Source organism: Vicugna pacos, chromosome 21 (assembly GCF_048564905.1).
Source record: "Vicugna pacos chromosome 21, VicPac4, whole genome shotgun sequence".
Taxonomy (NCBI): Eukaryota; Metazoa; Chordata; class Mammalia; order Artiodactyla; family Camelidae; genus Vicugna; species Vicugna pacos.
In genome coordinates, this window is record NC_133007.1 from 4,628,404 (window position 1) to 4,642,049 (window position 13,646).

Consider the following 13,646-nt stretch of genomic DNA (forward strand, 5'->3'; position numbering starts at 1 on the left):
CATGGAAACCCCCGAGGGAACACGTGACGCACTCGGACGACCAATCGCCTCTTTCCTCTGCCCGCGGCACGTCTTTCTGCCCGCCTCCTGCCCCGCCCCCCGCCCCCCCGCCTGCTTCGCCTAGCCCCGCCCCTTTCCCGCAGAGAGTCTGCGCCTGCGCACTGCGTCCGGCGCGCTCCCGCCCTTGCGCGCTCCCCGCCGGGGAGCGTGGGGGCGGCGTAGGAGGCCCGAGGAGAGCGTGAGCCTGAGGAGGAAGGAGGGCGGCCGGCGCGCAGGCCCAGAAGCGCAGGAGCCGCGGCCGCGGGCGACGCCTCTGAGCGGAAGAGGGAAGTGGAGGCGCCAGGCTGCGGGTTCCAGCCGGGCTGGACTTGCGGAGGTAGAGGCAGCACCCAGAGGAGGCTTTTGCCGCCGGTCCGGATCGGGAATGTCGAAGAACACGGTGTCGTCGGCCCGGTTCCGGAAGGTGGACGTGGATGAGTACGACGAGAACAAGTTCGTGGACGAGGAAGACGGGGGCGACGGGCAGGCTGGGCCCGACGAGGGCGAGGTGGACTCCTGCCTGCGGCAATATCCTTCCGTCCCCGGCCTCCCCTCCCCGCCCGGCCCGGCCCGGCCCGGCCCGGCCCTGCTTCCGGGACCCCTCTGCGGGCCGGGTGCGAGGGGCGGGCCCGGCCAGCTGCCTCTTTGGGGCTCCCCCATTCCTACCCCGGGGTTCCGCCCGGGGACACTGGCCCTCCCCGGCGCGCCGTCCACGCCCCCGGCTTCTCAGGTGCGCCCCGAGCTCTGGGCCCCCCGGGGGCCCGCGTGCCGACCGCGCCCTCGCGGCGCCGGAGCCGGTCAGCCGGACAGTCGCGGGGTTTCAGCCGTCCTCCCAGGACGGTGTTTCTGGGGGTCTCTTTGGCTCCCGTGTGTGTAATTGGGAGGGTTGGGCCTCGTTCGTCAGTGATTTTGTTTTAAACGTGGTGATGGTTTTGTTTTGGTAGCGTTAGGGTAGTGTATTTCATGCGGGAGACATGGGTCGGATTGCAGAAATTGAGGCCCGTCTGTCCTTTCAGCCTGTGGGCTTTTTTTTTTTTTAGAGAAGAGAAAAACAAAGATTGCACAGAATTTGTTAAACTGGGGAAGGGGAGTGAGTACAAACCCACCAAAACCCCCCGGAAGGAAGCCGGGAGCCTTTTACCTGCTAAGCAGAGGACAATGGAAAGAAGGGGAATCCCTGGAAGTATCCGAAATAAACCCCAATGAATAAAACAGAAGAAGATGAATCATTTGTACAAAACTCATTTTTATAATCCTGGAATCGTTTACATTTTAGTTAAAATGTGGCTGTCAGTTCCTGGTTTTGTTTTTGCATATTTGAATATTCATGGCTTTGAGGGAGTATTTGCATCAGCTCTTTTTTAGAAAAATATACATGTTGAAATAACCAAAGCTGTAGTTTTTTGAGAGTCTCAGTACTGAATTCACTCATTTCTAATTATTCTTGGGTGTATTCATACGGTAAGGAAGGCTTTTTAGACCCTTTTCTTCATCAGTGTCCTATTAACTTAAATGGGGAAATACGTAAGTGAAAAAATTTGGTAGCAACCACAGCTGATCTTAGAGGCGCCTAAAATACAACATTAAACATTTATCAACATACAGGGGTTTCTTTGTTTCCAGGACTATTACAATCAGCTGTTGCTATTTTGCATTATTTGACTACTTAAGTGTTTGGTGTCTTGCCAATGAGCCGGTCTGCAAAAGGCATGCTTCTCCAGAAGACCATTAAGCCTTGAAAATAAAAGCCTTCAACCAACCATAGCTTTTTTAGTCAGATCTTTCTCTTTAGAAGATAAGTGGTGGAAATTATTCTGTCTTAAAAACATTCTTTCTGTTGATGTTTGGTGAGACTAACTTTAGGTGACATGTGATGACTCTTAAATGGTACTGCTGTATCCATGAGGTGGATCTGCTTTTTAATCAGTTCATCTTAAAATATATAGGTACTGTCTTTTCTCCCCTTGTTACAAGAACAGACAAGCCCTGCTCAGGCACTACAGATGGAGGAAAAAGTGAACTCTGTGGTTTTCCTTTTAGGGGAATGACTGTACATTCTGACAGTCTGATTGGCCTTCTGTTTCTCATACTTGGCAACTCACTGGTGCTTTCAAAGTGAGACTAAATGTAATAGGTGTGGCCTAAGACAATCTGAATGACCTTTATGACATAGCAGAGAAAATACTAAGCTGCTGTCTAAGGGTCATTGAATATTGTATCTTATATAATGCTGCTTTTTTTTTTTATCAATATTGAGAGGTTGCTAATTATGTCATTCAGATTGCTAGAGTAATCTGCCAGAACTTCAGTTACTATAGAATATAATTCTAGTTAAAGTTTGGTTTTTATGTGAGAATCACACACAAAGACATTCTGGTTGAGGATGAGCTGTCTTATTTTGGGGCCTGATACATATGTTCTGATAGATATTTTAGAATTTTAAAAAAATATCACTCTGGATAATGTTTGCATATGTGTCTTACTGGAAAATGACAGGTTATCAAGGTATTCAATAATTAGAACAGTTTTGCTTTATTTTAAAAATTTTTGTTTTCAGTATTTTACCTTTGATTGACATCCTTGAAACCAACATGTTGGATTTTCCACTATTGAACATAGTGATCGTAGTAATTTTTCTTTCTATGCATAAAGTTAAATCTTAAAAATCAGCGGTTCCTGGGAGTTACACTTGCCTGAGGGCTGCCCTTTGCTGCTATCCCCTTAACCTCTGTCACAGGAAACATGACAGCTGCCCTACAAGCAGCTCTGAAAAACCCCCCTATCAACACCAAGAGTCAGGCGGTGAAGGTGAGTCACAGACACCAAGTGATCTCTGCTGCTATCTTAGCGTTCCTACCAGAATCCTCTGAAGTGTCGCAGAATCAGCCAATATTTTAACCATTTACTCTCTTTGACATAGAAGAGCTCCCGATGTAGTTTGATAGGTAGAAAACTGACGTATGAAAAAATAGGGCTCTACCGTTGAATTATAATAATGCTGCACAGTAGACATACTAAGTTCATTCAAATGAGAGAGATCATTTTTGTGTGTTTTTAGAGGAGGCTGCTCAGGTTGAATTTGAGCAAAGGCTTGGAGAATACATAAAACTTTCATAAAATAAGCAGATTCTATTTGCTTTTTTAAAAATTGTTAAAAATTATACAAGCCTTAGGTATTACAGAAAACTCAGAAATGTGAGGGAATAAAAAGGTAGTAATCTGTAATCCCACCACCCATAGATAATCACTTTTTGGTGTTGCTATGTGCTTATAGATCTTTTCTATGAGTGGTGTTTTTTTTTTTTTAATGGAAATGGAATGTTATAACCTTTTTCAACTGTATAGCAGTATAATTGAATGTCTTTCCTTGGCAGTAAGTTATTTCTATAATTTTTTTAAATAAAAGTTTATTCTTAAATGTACAGTAGGTTCCAAGACAACACTTCATTCTAGCTATAGGTGGCAACAGATGCTCTGGCAGGAAATCTAGATATTTAAACAGGAATGGAATTAAGGTTCACTGCGTCAGGCACACGGAACAGCTTGCTTTTTGCCAGATTTCTTAATTCCACCTTTCCCCGAGGCCTTCCTTTTTAGCTCCTTGAGTTTCTTCTGTTCCTCTTTCTTGTTTGTGCTTGAATGCCTTATCTTCCTTCCTTATCTCCTCGGCCTGCTTCTTTCTTAGGCTGCCTCAGGGGCTGCTTCTTGGCCCCATCCCGGCCAGACATGGCACCTGCCGCCCCTTCCCCAGACCCTGCCACTGTAAACCTACTTCTGTAGTATCTTTTCTTTTTCCATCAGTTTATTGAGTCTTTTGTAATTAATTCTTGTTCTGCTGGATCTTGGGTTAGTAAGTAGTCTGTTTTCATGAAGCTGTTTTGTTATTTTTTTTAACTATTGAAGTATAGTCAGTTTACAATGTTGTGTCAGTTTCTGGTGTGCAGCACAATGCTTAAGTTATACATGAATATACATATTCATTTTTATATTCTTTTTCACCATAAGCTACTACAAGATATTGAATATAGTTCCCTGTGCTATATAGTTTAAGTTTGTTTATTTTATAGAATATCTTTAATGGCTACATGTAGATAATGCTACAGTTTAGACATAACCCATCTCCCTTTGTCATACATTTAGATTATTGACCTTTTTTTCTGTTGTAAACAGTACTGAAATAAACAGTTTTTGGTAAATTCTTAATTGTTTCCTTTGAATAAATTTCTAGCAGTGAATCATTGAATTTTAGACTGCATATTTTTTTAAGGCTTTGGCACATGTGGTATTGCCATATTGCTCTTCAGAAAAAAATGTATAATTACATTCCCTGTGGCAGTCTTACAGTGATTCTTAGGAAACTATTTAATTAGTTGTGTATTGTTTAAAATGAAGCCCAGAGCATTGACACTACTGACCATGGCTATTCATACATCCAAGGAGCCCCAGGCATCTCCTTTGTTGACTGGGAGTAAGTAATATCTTAGATAAATGCATAATAATTGTCTAGGCAACATAACCTTTTGTAAGGGGAAATTTTTCTTTGGTTTTTAAGAGTAACAGGATTGAAATTTCAGTTTTACCACCTTCTGCTTTTATATGGGTGGGTTTTTTTAATCCAGGTTTGTGGGTGGGAGGTGATAGCTCTGGGTGCAAGGATATTTTTCTAAATAGGGTAATTGCATAGTCTTTACAACTGAAGTTAACAACAGGTGGTAGAAACAAACTATACAACCCTGACCAGTAGGAATGCTAAAGGTGCTACTTAGTGTTGAATAGAAAGAGAAGCAAATCTTCGAAATGGGAAATTACGTGTTCTTGTGCTTGGCTTGATGAGTAAAAAAATAATAACTTTGCTGTTAGAGCAGCCTTTTATTAAAGACAAAAGGTCATTATAAGTGAACATCACTTGGCTATAGATATGAAACTTAGAATAAATTTTCTTAAAAACTTAATTTTTTATTAATAACCTATTTCTGAAGGATGGTTCAAGGTAAAGATGCAATTCAATTTCCTTTTGTTGTTTGTATTTTTTTTAAGATCAAGAAATAAAACGTATCGACTTAGTAAACTGGTAGATGATCACACCTATCTGTAAGCAAGTCCTTTCGTCTCTGCCTTCAGCTATGTCAGGAATCTGTCCACCTCTGACCACCTGCACTGCTACCATGCTAGGCAGAACATGCTGTACTATTGCAGTGACTTCCAAACTGGTCCCTGCTTCTGCCTTGTCTCCTGCTCCCCTTCTTCCCCACCACCCCCAGTGTGGTCTCAACATGGCAGCCAACATGAGCCTGTTACAGTGTAAGTCAGGTTATATCCCTGTTCTTCTCAGAACCTTCCAGCTTCTTCTTGTTTCTCTGGCTGGAAGCCAGAGCCCTCACAGCGGCCTGCAGGGCTTCCATGCTGTCTTCCCGCTGCCTCTCTGACTCCCAATCCTGCTGCTCTGCCTCCGCTCCGCGCCCGCTGTCTCGGGTCCTGGAGCGCACTGAGCACTCACTCAGAGCACCTACTCTTTCCTCGGTCTGCAGTGCTTTCCGCAAATACGCCCCAAGTTTCCTCTTTTAATGTCCTTCAGGTCTTTACTCAGATGTCACATTTTCACTGTGGCCTTTCTGAAAGTGTAACCACCCCCACCCCGGCCGCACACGCACACATCTAAATGGTCTGTTCTTTTTTGCCCTCAGGATCGAGCAGGCAGCATTGTCTTGAAGGTGCTCATCTCCTTTAAAGCTAACGACATTGAAAAGGCAGTTCAATCTCTGGACAAGAATGGTGTGGATCTCCTAATGAAGTACATTTATAAAGGCTTCGAGAGCCCCTCTGACAATAGCAGTGCTGTGTTATTGCAGTGGCATGAAAAGGTAATTTACGAATTACAGGTCTGCGTGACTGGCTCCTTTGTCATAGTAACAATGGTGGCCACTCTTAGCTAAATAACTATTTTGACTTCTTGGTTATACATTGTTGTTATTACAAATAAATGCATGGAAATGAAAGCTTAGATTTATGCTTAATAGCCTTGGTCTTAAGAGATTCTGATCTGCAGTGCTTAAATTTATTCAGTGATGATTATTGCTCATTGAGCACAGTCTTGAACTTTGATCTAAATCAAAACTTGAAAATAAGGAATAAAATCAAAACTTCTTTGACAGTGGCCAAAAGGTGGAAACAACCAAAGTATCCATGAACAAGTGAACAGATAAAGTGTGGTACATACAATGGAATATTATTCAGTCAAAAAAAGGAAGTTCTGATACATGCTATGGCACGAATGAACCTTGAAAACATTATGCAAAGTGAAATAAACCAGACAGCAGGACAAGTACTGTGTGATTCCACATACACGAAACACCTAGAAGAGGCAGATTCATGGAGACGGGAAGTAGCTGAGAGGTTACCAGCGGCTGGGGACAAGGGAGAATGAGAGTTAGTGCTTAACGGGTACAGAGCTTCTGTTCAGAGATGAAAAAGTATTGTAGAGAGAGTGGTGATGGCTGGACAATATTTGGAATATAATTAATGCCACTGAATTTTACATTTAAAGATGATTAAAGTGGTCAATTTTTTGTTACATATTTTATGACAATTTTTAAAAATGAAATCCGGGGTAGGATCAAGAATTCTAAAAGATTTTTTTTTCTGTTTTCATGTATTTTATTTTGCAATGTAAGCAGATAACTGGTACACTTTCCATCAAAAAAAAGAAAAATGGCTAAGGAGAATTTTTAGCTTTAGGTAAAAAGTTGGTAAGGTAATCTTTAATACCCAACTCTTACATTATATTGGTATGAATAAACCAGTGTAACATTCAGATAGAACCAACCACAGGTAAGGTGTATATGTTTTGACATCTCATAGTTCCCAGAACTCAGTTTTCCAGAAGCTGCTGTCTGTGTGCCTGAGTGAAAGCGCACACGTGCCAGGTGAGACCAGGTAGCAGAACTTGCTGTTCACCTTGGTCAGGTCACCATAGTCCTCATGCACGGGTCCGCTGTCAGATAAAAAGGGCTCACATTTATGGATGGGATAACCATTCCAGGTTTTCCCAGGACAGCTCCTGTTGTCCCAGTATCATTATGAAAATTCCTTTCACTCTGCAGTGTACCAGTTTGGAGAATAATTTATATAGTCATCCTATTCATGGGATGTTTTTTGTTTGCCAACTGCTGAGCCATTAGTTTCTGTTCTGTGTGATCCTTATGACAGCCCTAGGAGATACATAAATATCTTTATCATCCTCAATTTACAGATGAAGAGCTGGCTTTAAAACCTATCAGCCCAGTTTGAGTAGTTTCAGGGTCACAGCAAACACTGAGCACTTACTATATAACAAGCACTTTATAAATATTAACTCATTTAATCTTCATAAAAATACTAGGAGAGAATGTTTGCTATTCCTGTTTTGTAGATGGGGAAACTGAGGCACATGTTAAGTCTTCATTTATTTCTAACAGTCATCAGGTTTTTTCAGTCTTACTCCCAAATACTCGTCAAATCATCCACCCCAAACCATCTCTGATACAACTGTTCACAGCATCTCTCACAGTTTGTTGCTATAGATTCCTATTCCTGCTCTCTTGGCTGCTAGTTTTATCGCCCTCAAATCTGTTCTCCACCCCATCACCAGAATGTTCTCTCTAACATCCACATCTACCCTTGTCAGTCACCTGCAGAATGAAGTCCAAGTGCCCAGGTCCAGCCTTATCTTCATGTCCCGAAACACTCACCCATGTTCAGAAAGCACAGAGTTCCACACAGGATCAACCCAAAGAGGAGCACACCAAGGCACATAGTCATCAAATTGACCAAAGTTAAGGATAAGGAGAAAGTATTAAAATTAGCAAGAGAAAAGCAACAAATAACACACAAGGGAATTCCCGTAAGGCTATCACCTAATTTTTCAGCAGAAACTCTACAGGCCAGAAGGGTGTGGCAAGATATATTTAAAGTGATGAAAGGGAAAAACTTACAACTGAGAGTACTCTATCCAGCAATGCTCTCATTCAGAGTTGATGGAGAAATCTAAAGCTTCACAGATAAACAAAAGCTAAAAGAATTCAGCACCACCAAGCCAGCTTTACAACAAATGTTAAAGGAACTTCTCTAGTCATCAAACCATAAGAAAAGAACAGAAAGAAGAAAGAGGGGGGAAAAAAAAAGACCTACATCTTCATGTCCTTCCTCCTCTAGTGCTCCAGCAGTGAGCATTAATGAAGTGTTTTCCCTGAACACACCGTAATGTTTCACGCCTCTATACTTTTGCTCATGATGTTCTTTCTGCCTGAGTGCCTCCTTACCTTTTATGTCCGTCTGTCCCCTGCTTGTCCATTTAATATGTCATTTCCTCCAGGAAGCCTTCCCTCACCATTCCACCTTCCTCTGCACCCTCAGGTCGGGTGTATGCCCCTCCTCTGTGCTTTTACAGCACCCAGAGCATAGCTCTGATGTCATTTCACACGTTATGTTATACTTACATGATTTGTCCATGTCTGTCTCTTCCCAGTAGACTCGAATGCAGTATTTGTTCCCTTTTGTAACCCCAGCATCTAGCATAGTGCCCAATACACAAAGGTACACAGTGTTTTCAACCACGAGTAAACCAGAGCTTCAGATTCCTAATACTTAATCATGGCTTCTGATTTTTTAAGGTAAAGTCAAAGTTCCCAAGTTCTTAGCTATTAAATAGTTATTTTCTTAGCTTGAAAAATAAATCTGACCAACTCTGACTAAATGGAACTTAGGATGGTTGATCCCAGTTTGAATTTCTTCCTGACGCTGCTGAGAATAAGCAGCATGAATGTCCTAAATTTATATCTGGGCACCTGTTTTAGGCAAGAACATTGTGCTGCAGATCTTTAAGAACATACTGTTACTTGAAAACAACACACCAGAGTGTACACTAGCATCTCAGGAGAATGTCACTGCCTGAGGACAGGGACTCTGAAGGGTTTTTTCTTTACTGTATCACCAGTGCCGGGACCAGTGCCTGGTGCGTAACGGGTGCTCAAGAAATACTTGTGAAAATTAGTGAATCCAAAATCAGTAGCTGCACACATTTCTCCTTTAAGAAAAGCATTTTATTCGGTGTGAGAGCTGAGCCTCTGTGGTTCTGTCGGCATTTATTTACATTTTGGTCTGTGTTTAGGCACTCGCTGCTGGAGGAGTGGGATCCATTGTTCGAGTCCTGACTGCGAGGAAAACCGTGTAGTCCAGTGGGAACTGGATGTCTCCCGCACGGTGGGAGTTGCTGGTACAAAGACCAAAACAACCAAATGCCACCGCTGCCCTTCGGGCAGCGTCCGTTTCTCTCAGCTTTGCCTTCTTGCTTCCTTTTCATATCTATAAAGAAGAAAATTACATATCAGTTTTCCTTTAATGAAAATCAGGATATAGTACAGGCAGTGTTTCAACAGGAGTGTTTCATGCTCTCAAAACTACTCCAGTGGTGTGTACGCCAGTCTGTATATAGCATAATTTACATTCAAGTTTAGCTGTGCAATTTTTAACCCCTATTGGTTGGTGTGGGTTTTTTTGTTTTTTGTTTGTTGGAAGGGTTTTGGGGGGGGGTTTTGGTTTTGTTTTTGACTGATAGTGAGAAATTTGATCAGAATTTGAGGCCAGTTTCCTAACTTATTGCTAGCCAGGAAATGATCTTTATTAAAAACAGATGTTTGAGAGACTGGCAGCTATTAACTAACATTGCAAAACTGGACCACACTTCCCTTATTTAAGCAAAATGTGTTTCTGGAACCAACGGTGGCTGAACACCACGACCAGGCTCCAGCTCTGTTTCTGCTTGCCTCCGGATTCTGTTGAGTTTAAGTACGCGTCTTCCTCTCAGCATCCAATAATCGTGGCCTCTTGATTCCTTTGTGGTCACCCAGGGTGTAGAGCAAGGAGTCTTGCTCTACACAATGTATCTTACAGATCATTTATAAAATACACTTTGTATTTGGCCAGAGCCTGTTTGGTACTAGCATAAAACTTTTGCTCCAATAATATGGCCCTATTTGGGGAACCTACTCCAAATCAGAAAGGACACAGAATCTTTGATGTAGTTCAAACTCTGGGCAGCCTCTGAATGAAATACTGTTTTCTTTGGAATTACAGTGGCTATCTTTGACATTATGAGGTACGTAACTAGTATTTAATACGTCCTATAAATGTCTTCAGTGTTCTTTAGGGTAACTGGGATCTTACAAGATTTGGTTCAGATCCAAACACGTACACATTCTGTATTTTAGCTCAGTGTTTTTTAAAAAAAGATAATGCCACACATCAAAAAAGTGTTTACTTTGTTAGACAAACCAAATCAGTTCTCAGAAAAATGACCGGTGCTTTTGAAAAGTTATCATTCAGTAGCTCTAAAAGAAACCACCTGAATGCTTATGACCAAGAGAGAGAGCAGACTATATTTAGTATTTCTTATATCACTGACTTATGTGAAAACTGGTACAGAAATTCTGTAAACTCTTTGCTGTTTTTGATACCTGCTTTTTGTTCTGTTTTGTAAAAATGATAAAGTTCAGAAAATAAAATGTCAGTGTTGAATAATTTATTTTTCTCACTCTTACTTTAATACTTAGAATGTATAGTTAATTAAGAGGAAAGATTTCCTGTTTTATCACCAAGTCATTATGCTCTTTGACAAGAACAAATTTTGTATAGAAGGTTTATAAAAACTGCTTTATTCAAATATAAAGCAGTAGACATGGGGAGTCATTAATAAACATTAGCAGTGACGCCTCTGGAGCGACCTCACAGCCCCGTGAATGCCCCTGAGCGCTGGAGACGAGACCAGGATGTGCCGGTTGGCCTTGCAGCCGCTGTCACTTGTTCCCGGCTTCTAAACTCTTACACCTCAGATCTTCTGTCCCTACCAACTCAAGACAACCTCTGTTTGCTTTCCCACTGCACCTGCTTTAAAGCTTTAGAAACTCACAGGCAGTTCAGAGGGCTGGAAGTGAAGCTGCGGGTGTCAGGCCGTCAAGTAGGTAATGCATAAGCACGAACAAACCTCAGAACAAAAGCAAGTGACACTGCGATACTTTTTCATAAAATCCATTTCAACATCACTTTCACAACCATAGTGCTGGGGAAAATTCTGGGGTTCTGTGTTTTATAGTGACAAGAATAGGTGTATTCAGAATTTGCTAGTCAGCTTTACTCAGGGCAGATAGCAAAAATATGTACCAGAACGGCGTAGGGGCTGGGCCAGATGGACGCCAGCTGGAATCCACTGGCTCAACTGATGCATTTCGGCTAAACGTCAGCCCAGGTGCTGCTGGCTGACGGCACCGTCGTGGTGGGGAGGGGGGAGGGGCGTAGTCAGGGAGAACTGTGGAGAAAAGACATAAATGCTAAGGGGCACTTTGGGCACAAAAGTGATTCTCCCCCCACCCCATTCCCTTCTACTTGAATCTCGGTGTTTTTATCGTTTGTAGCCATTTTTGTGTTTTTGCCACTTTTTAAAGGCTCATGACCCCTTTGTTGATCAGCAACGTTTAGTTACATCATACCTGATGGTAAGCGTGATGATGTGTCACGGGACGCCGTTAACACAGGTGAAATCAATCTTGTCAACTGGCCAACTTAACTGAGTACTTTTCAAGTGTGTACTGTGTTCCCTGGGATCACGGAGGAGACAGAAACGTCTGGACCTTGCTCACAAGCTGCTTTCAGCCTAGATGCAAAGTAAGATTTAAGCACTTTGAAGTCAGTGCCACGCATTTTCATACCTGCCTGTCAGCGTGGGGGGAACAGTGCGATCGGGGTGGCCTGCTGGAAAGCGAGGCAGGTCGGTCTGCACGAGGCCCCGCGCAGGCGGGAAGAAGGGGCAGCAGAGGGACGACAAAGCCAAAGCAGGTTTAGCCGTCACTGTTCTTAGGGTTTCAATGTTTTTAACATAGAGTCATGGACAGTGACTAAGAGGATGTAGGTTTTGATAAAGTATCTCCATGGGACAAAATTCAAGAAAGTCATAAGATTTTAGAAAATTATTTTTTTTTCAGCTGAGTTAGACATCAGTGGTCACTCAGTCTTACCCTTTTGATAGGAGTAAACAATGGGAAATTTAAACTATAAGAAGGAAACAAGTTGATAATGAAGAGCTTCACTTACAAAAAATGGGTAGGAATAATTTAATCCTTTAAATACTTTTGATCATTTCTTAAAATGTCAGTTATGTTCAGAGTATTCATTTAAAGAGCATCAGAACTGCTGCTTGGGTCCATGTGACCCAGAGTGAGCATGTTTCTGAACTACATGAAATAGAACACAGATGTCAGGAAACCAAAGGCATGGTGCCCCCGGCGTGTGGTAGTGATACGGCTTTTCATTTCCAAAGCAAGATTCTGAGTGAGAAGAGGTGGGCTAAAACACAAAAGCCATCATTAATTGAGTACCTACTCCGCCAGTCCCATCTGATTTTATCTTCAAAACTGAAGCTTAAAGAATTGTCTATCATACAAGACACACTGTAGGAAGTGAATTCTGGTACATCCGCCTGATTCCAAAGTCCTACCACACTTTTTCTCAATTCCAGTACTTAGGAAACGCAGATGTCCCCAGGACAGAGGAGGGCTGGACTTGCTCTAGAAATCTCGCGCCTTAATGCTTGGAGGGGACTGTATGTCTTGCTATTGTCTGGTTTAATTGAAATATAGTTGATTTATAATGCATTGGTTTCTGGCGTACAGCACAGTGATTCAGTCATACATATGTATATGTTCTTTTTCACTAGAGGTTATTGCAAGGTATTGAATATAGTTCCCCATGATACACAGTAGGACCTTGTTGTTTATCTATTTTGTATATTTTGTATCTGCAAATCCCAAACTCCTAATTTAACCCTTCCTCCCTTTCCCCTTTGGTAACCATCAATTTGTTTTCTCTGTCTGTGAGTCTGTTTCTGTTTTGTAAATAAGCTTGTTTGCATCATTTTTTTAGATTCCACATGTAAGTGATAGCATACGGTATTTGTCTCTACCTGACTTAACTTCACTCAGTGTGATGAGCTCCAGGTCCATCCATGTTGCTGCTGGTGTGTGTATATAGACCACGACTCCTTTATCCATCCTCTGTTGATGTTGGAGGGTCCTGTTGAGAGGTGAAGTCCACTCAGGAGCCCTTCACAGAGGCCACAGTTGACAGGCGTAGAAGTCAGAAGAAAGATTAGGAGAGGTGCTGCCACAGCTGGGGACACACTCAGCAGCGCACAGAGCAGAACATCGCTACTTGTCCGTCGTGCTTTACCTGCCCTTCGATGATTCCTGAAGCTGTGAGGTCAACGCCCAGAACACACATACCTCCACTAGAGAAGAGAGAAGTGACCGAGGGCTGGGCTTCTCAAAGCATGTGTTTCTCTGGTGTCTGGCTCTTTACCTGTGTTTTTGGAAGGTTCCTGTTTCTCATGTTTTCATAGATGATGCCTTTTAACTAAATAAGCTTCTGTTTTTATTAGTTTTGTCGTAATTCCATTTAGCAAGAACCAGAGCTTCAATCTCTCGTTTCATTAGCCAAGTTCAACAGATGACTGGTCATAAATTAAAAATTATCTGCTTAATTGAATGCCTAAGAATCACTCTGACCACCTTCAGTATAATTTT

The 13,646-nt window shown here is 42.3% G+C and overlaps 1 protein-coding gene across 1 annotated transcript; it reads left to right on the plus strand.

The window, feature by feature from the left end:
- Nucleotides 1-197: 197 nt before the first annotated feature.
- On the plus strand, nucleotides 198-10,593 carry ARPC5 (actin related protein 2/3 complex subunit 5). The gene is made up of 4 exons (XM_072945949.1): nucleotides 198-567; nucleotides 2,775-2,847; nucleotides 5,724-5,900; nucleotides 9,185-10,593. Exons 1-4 carry the CDS (start codon nucleotides 425-427, stop codon nucleotides 9,245-9,247), a joined length of 456 nt encoding a protein of 151 aa, XP_072802050.1. The 5' UTR covers nucleotides 198-424; the 3' UTR covers nucleotides 9,248-10,593.
- Nucleotides 10,594-13,646: the final 3,053 nt, after the last annotated feature.

What these genes read in the sequence shown, in the direction of transcription:
- ARPC5 (XM_072945949.1), top strand. Translation starts at nt 425, where the DNA reads ATGTCGAAGAACACGGTGTCGTCGGCCCGGTTCCGGAAGGTGGACGTG. An exon ending in GTGGACTCCTGCCTGCGGCA is followed by an intron (nt 568 to 2,774) that starts ATATCCTTCCGT and finishes AACCTCTGTCAC; the next exon opens with AGGAAACATGACAGCTGCCC. An exon ending in TATTGCAGTGGCATGAAAAG is followed by an intron (nt 5,901 to 9,184) that starts GTAATTTACGAA and finishes GTCTGTGTTTAG; the next exon opens with GCACTCGCTGCTGGAGGAGT.